This window comes from Suillus fuscotomentosus (genome assembly GCF_016647785.1).
Source record: "Suillus fuscotomentosus strain FC203 chromosome Unknown F5891scaffold_4, whole genome shotgun sequence".
Lineage (NCBI taxonomy): Eukaryota > Fungi > Basidiomycota > Agaricomycetes > Boletales > Suillaceae > Suillus > Suillus fuscotomentosus.
The window spans coordinates 1,178,396-1,198,831 of NW_024539516.1; the positions used below are offsets into that span (position 1 = coordinate 1,178,396).

Consider the following 20,436-nt stretch of genomic DNA (forward strand, 5'->3'; position numbering starts at 1 on the left):
GACGGACTGGACGTCCTGTAGCCTCAACCTACATATGTTTAGATGATTAGTGAGATCTGATCATAAAAGTGTCACGTACAGCGGGGACCGGCTTGTCGCGCTGGTCCAGCTTCTTTTACAATCGCAGAAACGTCCCAAGTGTACGCGTTTTCGTCATCGCAGCCAGTGGCCAGTAGCTTTCCATCTGCCGAAAAAGACGCAGAATTTATGGCACTTTGATGCTGGAGGGGCAAACTGATGGGCTGGTTGTCGTCGAAGTTCCATAACAGCGCTGTGATGCGCTTGCAAGAATACGGGCATTTGGAGATATGGCAATGGAACCGACATGGGAAGCGTGCCCTTCCAACAGTGCGATTTGCTTCCAAGTTGAAGTATTCCATGTCCTGATCGAGTTGTCATATGACCCGGATATAAGCGTTTTTCCATCTGAGGTCCAAACCAGGCACCGCACACAATCTGTGTGTCCAGATTCTGATCGCGGACTTGTTATCTCCAGTATATTCCCATGGGCGTTCGGCTCCACCAGTCGCAAACAACTGCGAACAAACAGTAGTGCCCTGCCTTGATTGGTGTGAGGATCGTCTCTCCGTTTTCTACATCCCATTGCCTTGCAGTCCCATCGAGAGATCCACTCAAGACTCGCTGACCATCTCGACTCCAGCAGACGGACCTCACTCCACCTGTATGCCCCATCCATCTCCCAGTCACTTTGCCCGTGTCGATGTCCCACAACCTCACTTCGCCATCCTCACTCCCGCTGACCACCTTCTTCCCGTCGGGAGACAACGCTGTGGTAAACACTTTAGTTTCTCCGTCTAGCCAGTCGTCTTCTATCTGTTTCCCACTCTTCAAGTTCCATACCCGCAGCGAGCCGTCCAATGAACAAGTCATTATCCGTTGTCCGCCTGGCAGATGTATGACGCCATGGACCCACTCGGTGTGTCCCTGAAATTTCTGGCAGGGTGTGATCGCTGATGGCTTCTTTCTTCTAACTTCGACTGAAGACATCTTGGCGCAGCTCCGTCTTAGCTTTCATCCAACAACGTCCAAAGTCTTCACTTACAATGGTATGTTCCTCAGGTGCTCCCCACGTATTGGCAGCAAGACACAAAGGGCGTTTAGGTCAAGAGTGCACTGCAAGTTTGAATCGGTGCGGTTTAACTGTGTCATCCTCGTGTTCACTTCACAGCTTCTAGCATAGGCTGTGCAACTGAAGCGCCCAAACCTCGTTTCTGATCACGAGTCACATTCCATCAGTCACAATCTTCGGTCCTTCATGTGCCCTGCTACGACCTTGCCCAACGCACGTTCACTCCGCTATCCTTGTTAAAAAAATCTCAAACTGCCTTTCTCTACCCAACTCCTCCCTGAAGGTGCCCCGTGCTCGATGCTCATCTGCTTAAAGCACGACTCACCTTTCATCTTTCCTCACAAATCTGGATACAAAGCCACCATGCATGAATCTAGTACTATAGATTCATCGCCGGATCACCACTTCCGAGCAACACAGTAGCCAAGGAGATGTTCGTGCTCAGAAGACATTGCTCATTATCGTTGGACTTTTCGGTAGCGCTCCCAAGGGACTAATGATGACAATAATATCACCTCTGATATTGTTTGATACACGCAGCATGATCCACTATTCAAATACTATTCTGATTTAAGACTTTTTCGAGTGACAGCTGAAAAGTGTCGACCTCCTGCCTTGATCACACAAAATGTCAAGCGAAGACATATCATGAAGAATCAGACTCTGAAGAAGAGGAGGGACTCGCAGAGGCCGATATCACGAAGCTGATCCCACTTTTGGCTGAAGCAATATCAAAACAGGTGCGCAACCAGCTTTTCTTTATTTGAAGTAATTCATCGGGCGCAATCATTCCAGGCTACAATTAACTTGTGTACGCAGAGTTCTGCAAGTACCCATAATTTAACCATTGAATTATCTCTGCAACAATGATGCAAACATAATCGACAGTGGTGAAGGTCATATCGGGTGTCATGACTGTACGATTCAAAATCGAGCTCGTTTGTGATGTCACGAACAAGCTGGATTATGCAAATGCAAAAGATGTTTCTTCTGATTCGCATCTGACATGTCTTTAATCTACCATCATAGATCTACAACGACATGTCTTCGCCCAGGCTGCTATCGATCGTATCGCTCAGGCAAGGAAGATCATTGTCCGTGCGAACGGCCAGGATGCGGTCACAGGATGAAACTCATTCGCCATGTTTCCTTCGTGGACTTTCTTGGTCACGATAGTCTACTATGCTCAACAGTGCCGCAGTCATGGACGCTGCTCTTCTTCTGATCGCAGGAAACGAAACATGTACTTGGCCACAGTCGAAATCATGAAGCTGGAAAATCTGATAATTTGCAGAACAAGGTCGACTTGCTCAAGGAAGCCGAGGCTCTTGCGCACCAAAAGGAATCCCTGCATTCGTCAGAGGGTGCGTCCTTGGTGGCATGGGCTATTCTATATTTGTACTCATTCTCGTAACAGACACGATATTTGCGCAACTGAATACAACATCGACGCTGTCAACGAATACATCGTAAAGTACCTATCGCTACAAGCTGGTTTTCAGCAGGATCGTTTCTTTGCATGCCAAGAACAATCACTTGCAGTTTGCAGTTCCAGGAGGACTGATCGGCGTTAGGACCAAGATTGATCCTACGCTGTGCAAAACGGATCGTGTCGTTAGTCAAGTGCTGTGCGCAGCCGGGAAACTCCCCGAGGGTCTACAGCAGCGAGCATGCTCGTCTTCGATATTATGCTACCTTGTTCTAAAGAGAATTCAGAGCTTGAAATCAGTTTGTTCCTCATCCGTTGTTTGCTGGGCGCTCGTACAGAGGACAAAAAACAAACGAAGGTATCGAAAGTCACCAAGAATGAGCTCTTGCTGGTCCAACGTCGACTGGTGGGTGGGTATTGAGCGTGAAAAGGAATCTCGCGAAGATTTAATTGACTTCGTTCACATGTACTGGAGTTAGAGAAAAGGTCACGCTATTGAGAAGCATCGGCAGCTTGTAGGCAAGTGCTTCTGTGAACTCAGCATACTCATTCGCTGACTTCCCATCAGGTTGGGGAAGTGTACAGCGCGGGACGCTGTTGGAGTTGGAATTCGCTACCCCCTTGATGTGACCGGAGCCAATCTACATATGTATCATTTCTGTAGCACACAAATGCAAGTATTTTTCATCTGAGTAGTACATATATTTATTGGGATGATTCGCTTTCCTCATCAGTGAAGGCTTGTCGGCAATAACAAATAATGGAATCAACCGTGGTATGTAAAGCGTCCATTATATGTACAGGAGGATGAAACGGGAGAAATCTTCATAAAGGACAATAAAAAGGATGGGATATATCACTGATGATCATGGGTATACTTGGGAGAGGTACAACAAAAAAACAGCCAGAAGCGAGTCCAGCGTCCAGCGTTGTTTATCGTCGCATGAGGATTTGTGTGCGAACTTGTGTTAGCGACGGGAGGTGCTGTGGAAGTGGAGGTAGCGACCTGTGCTTGCGAAGAGTGGGCTTGGGTCGCACCATTGGAGTGTTGTGCAGCGTTGCTATTGGGAGGGCGTGAGGTGCTTGCGGCGAGGTTCCCAGGTTTCAAAGGAATTATTTTCATCCGTCTTTCTCTTGCACATGCGTTTCTCTGTGTTGTATGAGATGAGTTTTGAATATTCGAGAAAGACAAAGATGACATACACGCTTGCCCTTGGCATATGGAACATCGACGACCGCTGAGGGATGCGCGCGGAGCCCGATGTCTTCACCGGCTTGTCTTCCAGAAAGCCGATTTTGAACCCAGTGGAAAGGGTGGGGTCGGGATGATGTCTCATGGGCATCGGAGTGCGTGGGGCGGAATAAAGATGAAAATTGGACACTAAGAGTATTCACATGCGATGCCCACGATCGAGGGTGGAAGCTATGTCGTGCTGAAACCTAAAAACATTGAGGTCAGGAAAAACAGCACTGGATTAGACATTAAAGACGTACGCGAGCGTGATCTGGTGAGTCGTCAAAAAATCCTTGGTATATCTGGCGCTGAGGGACGATGATTGGCTGACGGATTGGACGTCGTGTAGCATCAGCCTGAAAGTGATAGGTTTAAATGCAATCAGAACTGAGCATCAGAGCGTCACGTACAGAGGGATCGAATGGCCGAACTGGATGTCGTGTAGTAGCCTCAGCCTACGCATGTCTAAATAAATAGTGAAATCTGATTATAGAAGTGTCACGTACAGCGAGGACCGACTTGTCGCGCTCGTCCAACAGAAGTTCGTCGAGACCAGCTTCTTTTACAATCGCAGAAACGTCCCAAGTGTACGCATTTTGGTCCTCACAGCCAGTGGCCAGTAGCTTTCCATCTGCCGAAAACGACACAGAAGTTATGTCATCTGGATGCTGAAGGGGCGAACTGATAGGCTGGTTGTTATCGAGGTTCCATAATAGCGCTGTCTCGTCATATGATGCGCTTGCGAGAATGCGGTCATTGGGAGATATGGCAATGAATTCGACATGGGAAGTGTGCCCTTCCAACAGTGCGATCTGCTTCCAAGTTGAAGTATTCCATGTCCTGATCGAGCAATCAGATGACCCGGATATAAGCGTTGTTCCATCTGGGGTCCAAACCAGGCACCGCACCCAATATGTGTGTCCTTCAAGAGTAGCGACAAGTTTGCCTGTGTTGGCATTCCAGATTCTGATCGTGGGCTTGTTATCTTTGCTAAGAGGGCGTTCGGCTCCACCAGTCGCAAACAAGGTCATGTCTGGGGAGTAGACGACTGCGAACAAATAGTGCCCAGCTGCCTTGATTGGTGTGAGGATCGTCTGTCCGTTTTCTACATCCCATTGCCTTGCAGTCCCATCGTCAGATCCACTCAAGACTCGCTGACCATCTTGACTCCAACAGACAGAAGTCACTGTATTTGTATGCCCCATCCATCTCCCAATCACTTTGCCCGTGTCGATGTCCCACAACCTCACTCCACCATCATCACTCCCGCTGACCACTTTCTTCCCGTCCGGAGACAAAGCTATGGTCCACACTCTGGTTTCTCCGTCCCGCCAGTCGTCTCCTATCTGCTTCCCACTCTTCAAGTTCCATACCCGCAGCGTGCCGTCCGGTGAACAAGTCATTATCCGTTCTCCGCCTGGCAAATGTATGGCGCTTGCAGATCAAGCGTCCCTCAATTTCTGGTAGGGTGTGATCGCTGATGCCTTCTTCCTTTTAACGATGGGTGAAGACATCTAGGCACAGTGCCGTCTCAGCTTTCATCCAGCAAATTTCAAATCTTCACTTACAATGATACGTTCCTCAGCTGCTCAGGACGTATTGGCACCAAGAGACGAAGGGCGTTTAGGTCAAGAGTGCACGTTGGAGCGGTACGATTCAAATGTGACATCCTCGTGTTCACTTCACAGCTTCTAGCATAGGCTGTGCAACTGAAGCGCCCAAGCCTCGTTTCTGATCACGAGTCACATTCCACCAGTCACAATCAGTCTACAATGGAGTCCTCGCTCACTTTCCATGTGCCCTGCTACAACCTTGCCAATGCTCGTTCACTCCGATATCCTCTTTAAAAACATCTTAACTGCCTCTCCTTACCCGACTGCTCCCTGAAGGTGCCCGGTGCTCCATGCCTATCTTCTTAAGTTCCTCACAAATCTGGACACAAAGTCAGCATGCATGAATTTAGCACTATAGCTTTACCCCCCGATCGCCACTTCAGAGCAGCAAAGTAGCTGAGGAGATGTTCGCCCTCAGCACATATTGCTCGTTGGATTTGGAGTTTTCGGCAGCGCTCTCTTCACACTTGCTTGAACTTGAAGATACTAATGATGGTATGTAATAAGATCGCCTCCGATGTTGTTTGATAATGGCAGCATGATTCATTATTTAAATACTATTAGATTTGAGACTTTTTCGAGTGACAGCTGAAAAGCGTCGACCTCCTGCCTTGATCACACAAAATGTCAGACGAAGAAACATCACGAAGACTGAGACTCTGAAGAAGAGGAGGGATTCGCAAAGCCAAAAGCTGATATAGATATCGCGAAGCTGACGCCATTTTTGCCTGAAGCAATATTAATTCGGCCCTCAGGCCTCAGGTGTGCAAGCAGCTTTCCTTTATTCATCGAGCGGAATCCTTCTAGGCCTTGGGTACGCAGAGTTCTGCAATTACCCATAATCTAGCCATTGAGTCATTTCTACAGGACGATCGGTCATGTTGCAATCAAAAATTGTTGAGCTCGTACATCTTCTCAGCTGCGATATCTCTTGGATATGTATGCATCATTCTATCATAACTATGCATATTCAATCACCTCTTCAGCCAAGTCTGCATGTCCGGCCATAACGGAGAATCTGCAATCAATGAAACTCGATTAATGTTCGACCAGTGCCCGCTGCCCTTCTGTCCATTACTTGGTTGTGTTCACAGGTTCACGGCCCATAGTGAATTAGATGTACTCCCCATCTGTCATACATGATCTCACTTCCGAAGTGCCAGGCCGAAGGTGCTTTTCTGCACTCAGTTTCGGGGAATTGACTTTGTAAGCAGAGTTGAACGTTGAAATCTGATTCTTGCGATCGCGAGAATTCAAACTGCACACATCCAATCACACTGATGGTATGATCGTGTGCGCAAAGCAAAAATTCTCAATATTCCCCGGTGCGTGGCTTTTAAATTTTAGCTACTTACGAGTCTTTCCTTCCAGCAGTGGTGCTTGAGAGCTTGCTCCGTTCATTCTCTACTATGAAAATACTACCACGTAAGTCGCTGTACCAATATTAACACCGGCCCGCCCAAAGAACTAATCATTCTCGTGAGAGATCCCGAGCGAAATGAAAAAAATCTATAGTGGAACTGTTAATGCCGTATCTATAGATCTGTGAGAGGTTAGGATGGTGCTCATGTAACATGAAATAAGACTCACAAAATGCGAAGAAACCCAGCTCGAGAATAGAGCGCGCTGGTATGGCTCGGGAAGCCTCTCCAGTAGGACATCGAGACCGACCTGCTCCACCAGGGTGGTAGGTATAGCGCGTCTCATTACACCTTTGCGGCTCGGAATATCCTTGAAGAGGTCAGAATGTTCGAGCTTGGTGTGCAATTCGTTGAGCATGATGGAGAGCTCGTCCGAAATCTGCGTCCGAGGCTTGGCACCTTGGAGGCGGGCGTGCTCTTGCCAAATGCAGTGGAACTCTGCGGCGGCATTCTCAACAATCTTGGCTTGAATATCTTTAACGTAGTTTCGGTAAAAGTCTGACGGCTTGCCGTCCTTGAATATCATGAGGTCGATGTATTCCTGTGTCGTGAGAGCGAGACCTGCGAGCACTTCGAGCGAGGAGCTGGTCACACCGCCTGAAGTAGGGTCAACATCATCATCAAACAAGTGATAGTAAGGTAATTTACCCTTGTTCGCACTGGAGTCCTTAAACATGATGACCCTTCGTTTCTCCAAGTGCAACCGTGCCTGCTGAGTGAAAAACAAATTTGCACCCTCGACGATGTACTTGAAGTGGGGTTTGCCTTCTGTATCCGTCAAAGCAGCAACATTAGAAACGTTCACAGCTTCAGGACTAAATGATCGTCAGCTGGTGTTTGATGCAGGTGGTGACGCAAACATACCGTCCACCGCAAGGCACAAAAAGATCTGCCTTGAAACGGAAGTGAGCACCATTCCTGAAGTCGTTACCGTCGAGAACGACTTCTCCGGCTAAGCACAGATTATGTCAGATAAAATCGAACTTTAAGAAAGCCAACGGACATGGTAGCTTGACATCTTGTTCCTCTATTTTGACCAGGTACCCGTTCTTGCTCAGTTTGGTCTTATCGAAGTGAGACACAGGTAGCCGTAGTTTTGCGAGGCGGATGAGCTCCATGCGGTTGATACCCACAGGGTCGGCAAGAACGCCACTGCCATCAATAATAGCAATGGTCTTGTCAGAACTCAAGAGTATCTCATCTGCAGGGTGGTTAATGAACACACTCCATGGGTCAACCGCATATCACGACTTACTTGAACCAAGATCGCCGTCTGCAAAATCTTGCGTCAAGGACAAGAAACCATGAAGAGCGAAAACGAAAACGAAACGTACCAGGACCACCAGTCTGCACTTTTGTGATGTCCGTCTCCCTCAGTGCAAGCTGCTTATAAATGCCGAGAACATATTGACGAATAGACAACGACGTCATTCCATACGCATCATGGGGAACACCGCCCAGGAGCTCAGCACTCTTGCCAGTGGTGAACGTTTTCCACCATGTCTCTGCACCACGATCGCGAGCGTGCAATGCTGCCCAATCCATCATGTCTGCTGTACCCTCTACACGAGATGTCAGTCATCTCAACGAGTCATTGCAAACAGATCTCACCATCAGGCCCGAAAAACAACAACTCTTCTTCACCATACAAGTCAACATGACGTTCTTGAATTCCTGAACTATGACTAGGGATAAGGAGATCGATGATAGCCTGGAATGACAATCAATAATTTATCAGCTCATATTACAATGCACGCTTACATCAATATATTTCTCGAAGCAGCGTCTAGGTGGTGCTCCAAGACTGCGTGACAAGTGAAATAACACCCAAAAGAACACAGAAAATCACGCACGAAGGCAAAATAGTTCCCTTGGCGCCTCCTTCCGGAATGTCCTTGTTCTTCAAAGATTGGGTGGAAGCCAATCCGTAGTTCTCATCGAACAGCATCCTCTTGTTGATCATGTAGTCGCTATCGCCCGCTGCTCAGTCGTAGAAGCTCCTTCAAAAGAGACGAACCTACTCCTCGTTTCTCGACATGACTATACGAATACCGCCACGGGCAACATCTCTGAAGCGAATATGAAAGCCACGGAATTCGTTTCCGATGACGAGAAACATCCCAAAAAGCGGTGTTGGATATTCACCCTGGGGTAAAAAATTGGGGGCGAGGCGGAATGATAGTGCGACCTTGGTTGGTTGATAGAAATTTGTCTTCAGGACGTGCCTTTAAGCAAGGTCAGCTCCCAATAAATCAACCTCTTTATGAATTCACTTGTTGAAAATAAGAAAGCTCTCGAGAACTTGTAGATCTTGCTTGTTCGGGACTGCACGTCTGATTTTATCATACAATTCAGAGTCGGACAGGGGCTGCGTCGTGTGAAGACGCTGGTAGGAGAGAGTAGGACTGGGTGTTGCTTGTCAAAGCTACCCAACGCAAATTACCATACTCACCGCAACTGTGACGTCTGGTCCGCAGTTGGATAGTGTACCATGGCGAAGTTGACGTACAGGAGGCGGATCTGTTAGAGGTTATTCATACAGGAAACCAAGCAAAACTGACAACGTACGATTTCCGAATGTCCGTGGATAACTTGAGCGATGCTGTCGCGCGTGAAAGTTTCCTCTCTGAAGCGTCTTTTGATATCATTGAGAACTTCAGCGTGCGAGGGGTTTGATTCGTCCAAGATATTCCTGAGGTGGTGGTATGCGGGACCCAGGCGGTTGCAGAAGTGTTGAGCAAAAACCCAACCACAATCTAATGAAGAATGAATTAAATTCCTGTCTAGACAAATGTTGGACATACAGGCATAGGTCGCCTCTTGCACAGCATGTCCAGAGTTGACGGAATCACGAAAAAAGGGATTATCGGGGAGGCAGTACAGAAGAGATGCTTCTTTCATCACCTGGAATATGGAGTGCTCGATCGGCGCGCCGATTGAGTTAGGCATCGGATTCAGGTACAGAGAGATTATCGTGAACCCATTGGAGAACTGCTCTACATACTTTCGGGCCGAGTACAGCTGGTAAAAGTGATAGAGGTGCGAAAGAGCGCTGCAAATGGATGTAACCACCGTGCTGTTACATATGGGTTAACACACCTGAAGAACCGGGAAGTGCTGCCCATTTTGTATCCAATGACAAGACGCCTCTCACGAGTGCCTTCAACTTCATATACTTCCATTACAGGACCATAGCGACTCTCTGCTTGCCACATGATCTTCTGGTACACCCGAAGAGTATGCTGGCTTGCTCTCTCAAGGAAAGCAGTGTCGGAGACAGTGCGGATATCGGTACGTCCATCCGCCCGAGTTGGGAGTGGGGGTGGGGAAGGGAAGTTGCACTTGGTAATGAAGTAACAGCGCAACTGTTTACCTGCTGTTGCTGATATGGATCCGACTGATCGGTAAGTTTCAAGACGATAACATTCTGACGGGGTTGATTTGTCGAGATATAGAGAATCAATTCTGTATCACAAACAGTATTCACCCGGTCATTGGGAGCTATTAGGTGTCAACACACCTTGTTTCGCAATTAGCACCAGGGCCCTCCGTAGAAGTCAGGCCCGGCAGACTGGTGTGAATGAAAGTTGCTCCATTTCCATTCTCGTCGATCTTCTCGAGGTCGATGACGAGCTTGCTGAAATCGTGCTTCGTGAATGCAAGAATCTTGGCACCAAAGAGCGCGATGATGTGATCAGATATCACAGAAGGCGATTCATTTTGAAAGTAGGTATCATCGATGCCGAGTTGAGAGTAGAACCAGTCAACCTCGTTCTCGACCAGCTCACGAGGAATGAAACCCTATCATCATGTTAAGATGACGCGATGCGCAGTGAGGATTGACCTCAAAAGATACAGATTACAGCACCTTAGCAGTAACATCGACTTTTACCTTGGCGCGTTGTTCATCTTTGCCATTGAATATAGGCGTAGTATAGCCAGGCAGGTTCCTGACGCGATGAAAGGATTTCTCGGTGGACGCACCGGAGTCATGTCCATTGAGGAGAGTCATGTTGGAGTCACGGTGAATGCCTGAACTAGGGCGAGCAGGACGGCGTCGAGCACGTCGTTTAGTGGTGATTAATGGTCTATGATCTATAGGAAGGTCGTGGCCAGTTGTCAAAAAGATAAATCAATGGACGATGAGGGTGAACAGCGTATTTATACGAACCGTGTGTAGAATTTTGGGCATTTTGGCTCTACAGCCATTCGATGTCATTCGCATCGCCGAAACCATGTCTGCCACGACAGTACTGTCGCAAATTCGTACGAGTTAAGGTTCACCAATTCGTCATAGCTTGAGGTGGCATTGCGGATTCAATTGCATCACCATTCAAATGCGGTGAATAAATTTATATACTCGGGAAGCGCCGTTGCTTGAAAACTGAGTGCCACTTTACCCGCGGTGCAACGCGTGGCACAGCGCTGCTTTCAGACAGATGCGATCTACGTTCCAAGTTCAAATAATGAAGCTGACTCGGCTGGTAAACTTACGCCAGTATCCCCGATTGGCCAGTTCCATCGGAAGTGTTGAGCGCGCGGCAGAGGTGGGGATCTCCCCATCAGTCTTAAACGGCGAACACGTAGCAACAGTCCTACAGCATCAACAAAGGTGCAGACACGGGAGACACACAGGACATGACTGTGGTTGATAAGTTCTGCGAATGTGGTTCCAAGTAGAACCCACAAGTCATGTGAATAAGATCTGCCACCAAACAAGTAAACTCGAACGGAATGTTGATATCATTTACTTACATATAGAAACAACGTTTATACATGGTACAAACAATAGCGATAAGAACAACAACACTCTGAACACGTCTTTTCCTTCCGCATTCATCCCGAACATGATCGGTATAATTCATCATTGTGCCTCTCCTCACTCCATGTTAGCCAGCCCGTCACGCACGTACTCTTCGAAAAGGGACTTCCAGTCCTTGTGCCAACGACTCAGTGCAGGCCTGCCCTCAACGACATCCGCCGCAGCCCACATGATGCGTAGTTGATCGAGTTGGTGGTGAGACTCGTTGTCAGGGCAGAGGATGTAAAACTCGCCAGCACGAACATGGTCGAGCATGAAAAGAACTGTTTCTTCGGCTGTCCAGGCACCAGCAGGCTTCTCGCCACCGTTACGGGCGGTCAAACCTGTGAAGGTCCATCCAGGGCTGTGAAAGCCAAAGTGAGCCTCGTGTGGATAAATCCAAAAGAATCCGAGAAAGCTCACATGAAAAGATGCGCTGTGACGTTGCACGCTGGACTTTCGCGAAGCTCGTATGCGAGTCCTTCCGTCAGGCTCTTCACGGCGGCCTTTGCGGCATTGTATGCTGGGTTGCCACTGTACCACACAGTATCGCGAATAGGATATCGTGATAGGTAAGCAATCTATCCAACGACGGTGTGTTGCTCGAACTTACGGTGGATTAGTAATCCCTTGCTTGGATCCAGTGTTGATGACTACAGCTTGGTTCTCCTGGTGCAGCATGGACTGGCAAAAATAAGAATAACATTACCATCAGCGTCATGATATAGATAAACGCAGAGGGGGACACCAACTGGCACAAAAGTCTGCTGCACATTGACCACACTAAACGCTGTAAGTTAAACTATGCCCACGCTCTTATCAAACAAATGACGGACCCGAAAAGGTTGACGTCGAAGGTATTCTTCCAGTTGTCCAGCATCTTCCATGATTTGCTGTCGGGACCTATTGCAGCATTGTTGAGGAGAACTGCGACCTGCCAATAATGATCAGATCAAGATGTTCGCCCGATGAAAGATGGAATGAAATGAAGTGGGAACTACAGGTTCTGTTTATAATGGTATGATTCGCTCACCTCGCCCCATGCCTCATATACCTTGTCGCGCAAACGCACAACGTCGTCGATGTTCGACACATCGGTCGGAATGACAAGTACATTAGCCTCTCCAGCGATGGAAATGACCTCTTTGGCAGCAAAGGCCAAGACATCTTCTGTGACGTCCGCCATTGCGATTTTCAGACCGAGCCTAGGTGCAGTACAAATTACCAAAGCACCGAATGCAACAGTCGACACCGTCAGCGCAGACATATCACATTTGTGAGTATCTCGCTCGCGGGGTCAAGAGCGACGACACCCACGCACTTTGCCAATTCGATAGCAGCAGCTTTGCCAATACCGCTCGCAGCGCCAGTGATGACTGCTACTCTACCAGCATGGAAGACTGGGTGAACTTCATTATCCAGGGGAGACATGGCTTCGAAACGTCTATGGCAGGAGAGGGTAAAAGGTGATGGACCACGATCAAGAGGCATGTCTGTAGGTCTAGCGGCCGGTGCGATTCCTGAGAAATAACTGGGGAATGATTGGTTGTTGTTATGAGAGAAAGACAGTCGAGCATATGACATGCATTGTCAGTAGCTGTCGTGCATATTACCGGAATGAATATAACCCACAAAAATGCAATTAAATTGCTCTTGTAGACTCGCTGGACTCGCGAGCGCTGTCTTGTCGAACAGTCAAAAGAAATAACTAGGACTCATACAATGATTAGGACAAGTTTATATTTAAGATGTTTATATACCATGAGAAGTTTAACTGGCCGCAATCCAAAATAGCCGGACACTTGAACCATACTTGTGGTCGTTCATGAGAAAAGAAATTAAATTAAATTAAATAAATCCCGAGCAGAGGAGACTCTGGGGATGTTCAAGTGGTACATGATGCATGCATTGCCTGGAGCCCCATCTACCCATCACCAGATTGGTTCACCAACTGTATTACATTCTATTGCAATATAATATTTGTGCACTTAATTCATCACCCTTGCCCAACAAATAGCAACGGTGCCATGATGCCCAAATGATGTCCCAATTATCGCGTTATTGATTGAAAGTTCCTTACAACAAAAATGCTGCTAGTGAAGCACAATTCATGCAGGGACATTCTGCCTGGCTACCCGATACCCAATGAGTTGAACTTCCAGAGTTGCGCAGTATTGCAGAACAAGTATTTGAACACCAGATGGTGTTGTCACAAGGAATTGAACTGTCATTACGATCACAAAGGCAGACCCAAATCATCTCCGGTCCCTTGTGTATACCATCAACAACGTTGGCCTGAACTTGCCCTGCGATGAGGCTCACAAAAAGTGTGTGCTCAGATCCCTTGAGGACATGCTAACTATAAATCCAAGCGGAAACATTTCCCAAGGAAGTTTGTGTGTACATAATTATATTTTTGAAACTCAGCTAGAATTCCAACAATAGTGTTGGTCTGGGCTCCTTTGGACTCCGAAACAAAGTGCAACTAAGATAACCCAAAATAAAATAAATAAAATTGAGGCCACCGTGGGACTGGGGTTGATCGTAGACGGCGCATGCATGTAAAGTCAAGTCCCTTAGATTAGCGTACGAAGTACATACGCCAAGCCGCAACGTGGTCTCCAATTGTTCGAACTTGGGATCGCTTTGGCCTCGGTGGTTCATCGGCATTAATATTTATTATTGCAGCCTGTTGTGCGTTTCCCTGATCTGCTGGCTGCCAGCAACTCTCCTCGGAGTCCTCGCTGACGTCGAATAGTCGCAGCTTCTGTTTCATCCAAGCTATTCAACTCCTCAGTCTCTGGGGCCAGTGCGGTAGGAAGATGGTCTTGCAGGCAGCTTTTCGATCTGGAATTATGTAAGTTGAAACGCGGAGTAATTGTGAACAGTCAAGCTTGGCCATGAATGGTAGGTCATCTGAGTTGATCTCGATGCTCGACCCTGGTTCCCAGCTGACCAGACTTTTGAAACTTCCAGAAGGATACTCGTGTCAGTGAATGTCCAACAATGAGCACTGGGAAGTACAAGCACCTCGGAAATGTTAATCCAGGAACATTGCTTTGAAATGTTTAAAGTTCAGTTTCTGACTGAACGGCTGAACCATTCAGCGAACGCTAGAAGGCACTCTGACTCACTAGTAGAAAATCGGTTCTGCATCTTCACCCCGATCGAGCGCTGCGGCAGGTATTAGGACAGTCCTAAGGCAGGCTTTCTGGAGGTTTCAAAAACCAAGACTCAGATCTTTGGTTCAAGAGTTTAGCTAAGGCCGTCCCTGGATGTGGTAGTACTTAGTTGCAGGTTAGCATAACGTTAACATTGGCACGGGTGTGGTGTCGGAGTAAATATGACGCAAAAAGCACACGTTGGCTTGGAGCCTGCAAAACACATGCTCAGTGACTAGTACTAATGATCCTTCAAGCTTCAGGAATAACTTTAGTCAAGTGAGACAATAATGCTAGAGGCCGTAGATACAAAGTTAGACTACCAAAAACAGGGTATCTATCGCATGAACAAGCGGACCATTGATTGTACGCGAGTACAGAACTACAGTAACGAGAAAGCATAACGACTAGCCATTTTTCGTCCATATACGAGCGGCGGCTATTGGTGAACCGAAATGGAGTCAACACATACAAAACTATGGAATCATAATCAACATCCGTGAAGATTTAGTCAACCGGGGTAGCATGCCTCAATCTGCCCCGGCAGATACATACTCCCAAGATATCCATTTTAAGACTCTTCTCCACCCGAGTTATTGGAATAGCCAGCAGGAGCTTCAATGCCCATCTTCTTCCGGACAGCCTCGAATGTCTTCAACATCTTCCTCCTTGCGCCAAGAGCGGCGACACCTTTGGCCTCCAGGCCCGCTTCGTCGAGCACGACCATGTCTTGCCACTTCATCTTCTCAAAGTTAGGCGTATACTTGTGTAACCTCAGGCTCCTGAGCCAAGCCGGGATATCGTGAAGCAACGCGGGGTCAACCTCTTCTTCATCCTTCTTCGCTGTACTACCCGCGCTATTTCCACCAGAAGAACCGGTCTTCGGAAGTCCAGGAGATCGTCCTCCTCCACGGCTCCTGCTGTTACTATTATTGCTACTGTTGTTCTGCTGCATAGCAGCAGCTTGTTGCATGCCTAGCCAGTTCTGCGGGAATCCAGCAGCCATTTGCGCAGCAAGAAGCTGCGCCTCGGGCGTCATTGAACCCATCCCCATAGCGCTCATCTGAGCTTGTAGGTTCAACATGTTCATCTGCATGGGGTTCATGCCCGCCAATAACCCTGCGCTTGGCATACCCATCCCGAGCCCGGGGCTACCGAGTCCACCGATGTTGAAACCATTCATGCCCAGCCCATTCAAGGGGCCATTCACATCTTCCCCACCGAACCTGTTCGGCTGAGGCAACGCAGGACTCCTAGTATTGTTCCAGTTGCTTGGCTGCTGGCCGAGGTTAAGCTGTGCGTTGTTGGCGTTGGAACCCTGACTAACGTTCCGACGCTGACCGGATGGCTGCTGAGAAACGAGATTGCCCTCATTATCATATATATTGTTGTTTGCTTGTACGTTGCTCTCGGGAGCAGGGGCGTTTGCACTTCCGTTACTCCTCGATGGCCGCCGGAAGGACTTCGGATCAGCCATGAGGGGAACACGTGTACCAGCATTCCAGTCACTAAGCTTGGCAGCCGCCGCATCGATGTGGGAATGTGTGTCCTTAGAGAACATAGGAATTAAGGGTGTATTGACGTTGCTGGCCCAGCTATCGCCAACCATAGGGGACAACGCCTCAATTCCAGCGCGAGGCGTTCCAAGAGAGCCACTAAACTCAGTGCTTTTGGGCCTTGAGCTGTTGCTGACGGACGGAACGACGATTTCCTGTGCAGGAGAGTTTATATTCTGTTCTGCGACTTGACTGAGTGCAGATCCCCATGAGGTACGCGGGTCACTGCCGCCAGACGCAAGAATGGGTGCAGAAATTCTGTGGGCTGCATTGCTTGCCTTTAGCTTAGCGCGTTGGTGGGCGAGAGTGGCAGCTGCATCACTGCCGGATCCCATTGCAGCTGAGTCTGGGGAAAGAAACCCGGAAGAAGTGGTATCGAGTGCAAGGGATTGCCTGTTCTGACTGCCGCTGAATACGCGAGGAGAGGCGGGCATAGGCGACTTAAGTGCGGGGCTCTTTAACGTCATCTGGGCCAACTTGGCTTCCATCTGACTCTGCATCGAACCTGCATCTCGAGATTAAATTCATGAGGCGATAAACATTGACCAAGAATACTCACCGCCAATAGCAGGGCTCAAGAGAGCGGTCATCGGATCTGATCTTGCCATCTGCTGCAAAACGGTAATGAAAAATCGTATTTGAACTTGGGTAGATTGTTGAAGAAGACTGTAAAGAGCAGCAGTGCGCTCTGCTTCAGAGAGGACCTTAAACCCTTTAAAAAAGTACAGTGGTTAACGACGAACTAAAATGGGACAAGTCGCCTACATTGCTCGATTGCGCTCAATTCTTCTTTGAAATTAACATCCAGGGATGCAGCAGCCATCTCCTCAAGAGTCTCTTCGTAGTTTTGGAGATTCTCAAACCATTGGTCGATTGCCTCTGATTCTGGGGTTTGAAACATAGTCGCGCTACCGAGTAGTTCGCTTGTGGGACGAGCACCACTTCCTCCACCAGGACGAGGGGAAGCTGGCGCTAAAGTTTGACGAGGACCCATGGAGGCGCGAGCGGAGCGACCGTGATCAGTATTGAGGGGGGAAGGTGAAGGGCTGGAAGGAGGACGAAGAGTAGACATGGGCGCTATAGGCGACTGGAATGAAAGACGCTATGTGAATTGAAATCAGAGGGTGAAATTTGAAATGCGACGCTCGTAAAGATCCGCTAGCGGTAAAATGGGTGAAGAATTTATGTCGCTAGACACGTTTTTGCAAGATAGAGGAAGGGGGTAGATATGTGTTCCTAATCCTCGAGGACACGATGTGAAGATGAGATTTTGGAAGGAGGGGAGTAGATATGAGGTTGAGATGGCCCTTTGATGAGAGCTAATTCTCTTTAGAAGGAGCCCTGACGTCTAGTCTTGGGACTATATGCTAGAATCAAAAGCACGATTGCAAAGTCTGCTGAGCAGAACTGATGATAGTGCGACCGCTGCGTTGTGCTGCTTTGGTCTAGACGAGACCAGCGGAGCCTGCCGGTCTAGCGAAAGTCAAAGCCTGCTAGACGATTGCGAAGGACAAGAATAAGAGAAATTCAAGATACCTGCGGGCGACGAACAAGAACGACGTTGAACAACGTTGAACCGCTTTCTGCTGTGTCACTCCAAACGTTTTGTTGTCTTCCCTTTTGGGAAAAGTCCCGATGCCGAACTTAGCTCCATTCCGGATCGTCAGTTTCCTGCATCACGGCGAACTCTCAATCTTGCCGATCACACCCGCTTGAAGTACATGGGGCAATGTGTCTACCGAAAGTACTAGTGGTTAGTATACATCGATCCTCTCAGTATTGATGTCTGATAATACTTGATACAGCAATTAGCAAGCGACACATGTCGTGTGGCCCAATAGCCTGAGTTTGCCCGAGGGCATCTCAAGTGCTTGCATACTAGTAAGTCTCGCGCTTTCACGCTCTGCAAAAAATCCATCGTTGGAGTATGCCTATTTTCTCAGTCATCCTGCAGTCGAATTGGAAAATAAATCCATTCTCTTGTTTGCCCTTATGTTGAGTCTACTTGTCGACATTCTGCCAGATTCTTTTTGACGACGTGGTCGGTCAGCCTGGGATTTTTTTCTATCGTTTTCTCATGACTTTAAAACAGGCTGAAGAAATGCGCTTGCATCACGCAGCTACCCCATTGCGGTTATTGGCGCCTATAGTGAGTACTACACATAAATCGATCGATTTGAGTGACTGCCTACTACAGATATCAGGTATGATTTTGCGTCGAAGTACTCCGCATAGGACCCGTACTAATCTGATCTGCGGCTCCGGTAACCGTTCAACCATTCAGTAATTTCATTAGCAAGACACGGTCTGAGTCTTGCAAATGGAGAATATCACCCATATGGGTTCGGCGTTGCTCCGATCTAGGAGTACGTACCTAGATGTGACCCTATCTTGTTTATAATGCAACCACATAATAGGCTCGGAGACCAGTTTGCCAGGTGGACGAGTACAAATTAATGGACTACGTGTCAACCACCCCGTATATGACGCAAACATGACACATTAAAAGTTGGTAAGGGACTGCTGTGCGCATGATCCCCCACAACCCACCTTATAAGGATTTCTAGGTTCTAGGGGACCAATCACAGTGATGTACTTCAGTTATTCACTGGCCAAATAATGTTTCATATTTCCTATATAAACACGAGTTGCTTGGCGAATATCAAGATGTCATACGACATTAGAATTTTCGCCAGCATTAATGCTGGCCCGTTCTCAATACCGAACCTTTTGAATTGAAATGTCATATGGTGACGAACTTGATCAGTACATAACTATCGACACTAGGTATGTTTTCCGTATCGCCGCTTAATTTACTAGGAACGCAGATTCCAGTAGGAATTTCATTGATAAGTGACGCATCATATCAGTGGGTCTACGTAAGTTTAATTTGATAACTGCTGGGTACTAAGTTACCACACGATCCGACGATAGAGCGCAATTGGACTAAACGTTGGCATCGTAGCTACTTAAGTCTTGGATCGGGGCTGACCTGAGGGAGTGTCATAGGGCCGTCCCATGAAAACCACCGCAAGTGGATGTGGAGAAGAACCCCCGAATATACGTGGGGAGGCCTTATGGAGATCGTGCAAACCTGTGCATGGTACTACGTAGCAATTTTGGCTCCACAAGTAGACCATTCCTATTGTGATGCACAGCGACCAATGGCGTTTCACAATGCAGCGATTGGTGTCCTTGAGTTGTCTGCATCTGAAATTTCCCCACATTGGCAGCCTGTATACCGGCATTCAACGTCAATGCCGATACACGAGAACGGAACGGACTGATGGTATAAGACGCGAACCAAAGCAAGTCCGGGGTAAGGGAGGTGCCGCAGCGGTGTAGCTTACTGACCATCGAAGATGAGAGCCAGCTGCTGACTGAGAACGAGCTTTTTTTATGCATGACACATCGGAATGTCCCTTGATCCTGAAGGTTGGGATGGCGAAGAAAAGGGTGCATCATGGAATCGCGCAGAGTGAAGCGAGCAGTTTATGCGTACCAGCAGGCCCGACAAACCAACCCCATGGTAAGTTCTGAGAATTTTAAGCTTGAAGACTGTGTAACTTGACATACGTATTGGCTGCGTGTAGTGTATTCCAGAAAGGTTGAATTGATAAAATGCGACCGCGGATGTAAATACGCACGTTGGGATACAGTCCATACTTGTGATTCTGACGGTGGAGCTTTTTCGAACGTAATCCTGTGCCTACATGTTGATGGGTCCGCACGATGTCACATCGTTCTTTGTACGGCCTGCTGAGTTCAGAAAGGGTCTTGGCGCATATAAGTTTAACAAGTGGACTCATCTGTACATAGTATCGGAGCCTACTAACGTTATTTGGTTTCTCATGTGACTTCACATGAAATAGTCGACGGAGACGATGACGACGCTTATCGACCTCAATAGTATCTTGACCGGGATAGGCTGACCAAATTATACATATCATTACGGAGCCCGGCATCAATATGAGAATCCACGCACCCATCGGATCCATGATCCACTGCCGAGGTTATACTAGTTGGTGGGTGTGAATGGTGAAATCTTCAGTAATAGAGGGTACGTGATTAGTCGGTCTAAATTTAGAGTCCGGATTGGGTACATGATGGTTTGCCGATTCTGAATCTTTC

The 20,436-nt window shown here is 47.9% G+C and overlaps 5 protein-coding genes across 5 annotated transcripts; 1 reads left to right on the forward strand and 4 right to left on the reverse strand.

The window, feature by feature from the left end:
* Positions 1 to 1,453: 1,453 nt before the first annotated feature.
* Positions 1,454 to 3,149, forward strand: F5891DRAFT_975493 (uncharacterized protein; the record flags this gene model as incomplete). Its single annotated transcript, XM_041376520.1, has 9 exons — positions 1,454 to 1,466; positions 1,745 to 1,830; positions 1,886 to 1,901; positions 1,979 to 2,098; positions 2,120 to 2,184; positions 2,322 to 2,454; positions 2,640 to 2,744; positions 2,798 to 2,929; positions 3,088 to 3,149. 9 exons carry the CDS (start codon positions 1,454 to 1,456, stop codon positions 3,147 to 3,149), a joined length of 732 nt encoding a protein of 243 aa, XP_041232343.1.
* Positions 3,150 to 6,738: 3,589 nt separating this feature from the next.
* F5891DRAFT_1161669 (NADH-dependent glutamate dehydrogenase) lies at positions 6,739 to 10,799 on the reverse strand (the record flags this gene model as incomplete). Its single annotated transcript, XM_041365263.1, has 18 exons — positions 6,739 to 6,909; positions 6,957 to 7,384; positions 7,436 to 7,602; positions 7,652 to 7,739; positions 7,791 to 7,988; positions 8,043 to 8,060; positions 8,122 to 8,349; positions 8,399 to 8,498; positions 8,549 to 8,591; positions 8,641 to 8,757; positions 8,809 to 9,012; positions 9,061 to 9,192; positions 9,240 to 9,307; positions 9,356 to 9,543; positions 9,592 to 9,839; positions 9,887 to 10,252; positions 10,308 to 10,588; positions 10,656 to 10,799. The coding sequence occupies 18 exons, from the start codon at positions 10,797 to 10,799 to the stop codon at positions 6,838 to 6,840; spliced, it is 3,090 nt and encodes a 1,029-aa protein (XP_041232344.1). The 3' UTR covers positions 6,739 to 6,837.
* A 247-nt stretch (positions 10,800 to 11,046) lies between these two features.
* On the reverse strand, positions 11,047 to 11,785 carry F5891DRAFT_478356 (uncharacterized protein). Its single transcript, XM_041371973.1, has 3 exons — positions 11,543 to 11,785; positions 11,282 to 11,492; positions 11,047 to 11,233 (listed from the first exon to the last, which is right to left on the reverse strand). The coding sequence occupies exons 1-3, from the start codon at positions 11,653 to 11,655 to the stop codon at positions 11,219 to 11,221; spliced, it is 339 nt and encodes a 112-aa protein (XP_041232345.1). The 5' UTR covers positions 11,656 to 11,785; the 3' UTR covers positions 11,047 to 11,218.
* Positions 11,508 to 13,363, reverse strand: F5891DRAFT_1003679 (uncharacterized protein). Its single transcript, XM_041360323.1, is given in 9 exon segments — positions 11,508 to 11,952; positions 12,012 to 12,122; positions 12,202 to 12,272; positions 12,341 to 12,371; positions 12,425 to 12,522; positions 12,622 to 12,793; positions 12,910 to 13,117; positions 13,208 to 13,210; positions 13,222 to 13,363. 7 exon segments carry the CDS (start codon positions 13,077 to 13,079, stop codon positions 11,667 to 11,669), a joined length of 939 nt encoding a protein of 312 aa, XP_041232346.1. The 5' UTR covers positions 13,080 to 13,117; positions 13,208 to 13,210; positions 13,222 to 13,363; the 3' UTR covers positions 11,508 to 11,666.
* Positions 13,364 to 15,320: 1,957 nt separating this feature from the next.
* F5891DRAFT_975496 (uncharacterized protein) lies at positions 15,321 to 17,377 on the reverse strand (the record flags this gene model as incomplete). Its single annotated transcript, XM_041376521.1, has 3 exons — positions 15,321 to 16,810; positions 16,865 to 17,017; positions 17,071 to 17,377. 3 exons carry the CDS (start codon positions 17,375 to 17,377, stop codon positions 15,321 to 15,323), a joined length of 1,950 nt encoding a protein of 649 aa, XP_041232347.1.
* Positions 17,378 to 20,436: the final 3,059 nt, after the last annotated feature.

Coding starts and splice junctions, on each gene's coding strand:
- F5891DRAFT_1003679 (XM_041360323.1), bottom strand. CDS start 13,079: ATGCCTCTTGATCGTGGTCCATCACCTTTTACCCTCTCCTGCCATAGA. Junction 12,794..12,909: donor GCTGCTATCGAATTGGCAAA/GTGCGTGGGTGT, acceptor TACTGCACCTAG/GCTCGGTCTGAAAATCGCAA. Junction 12,273..12,340: donor TGCAGCAGACTTTTGTGCCA/GTTGGTGTCCCC, acceptor TATTTTTGCCAG/TCCATGCTGCACCAGGAGAA.
- F5891DRAFT_478356 (XM_041371973.1), bottom strand. CDS start 11,655: ATGATGAATTATACCGATCATGTTCGGGATGAATGCGGAAGGAAAAGA. Junction 11,493..11,542: donor TATAAACGTTGTTTCTATAT/GTAAGTAAATGA, acceptor GTTTGGTGGCAG/ATCTTATTCACATGACTTGT.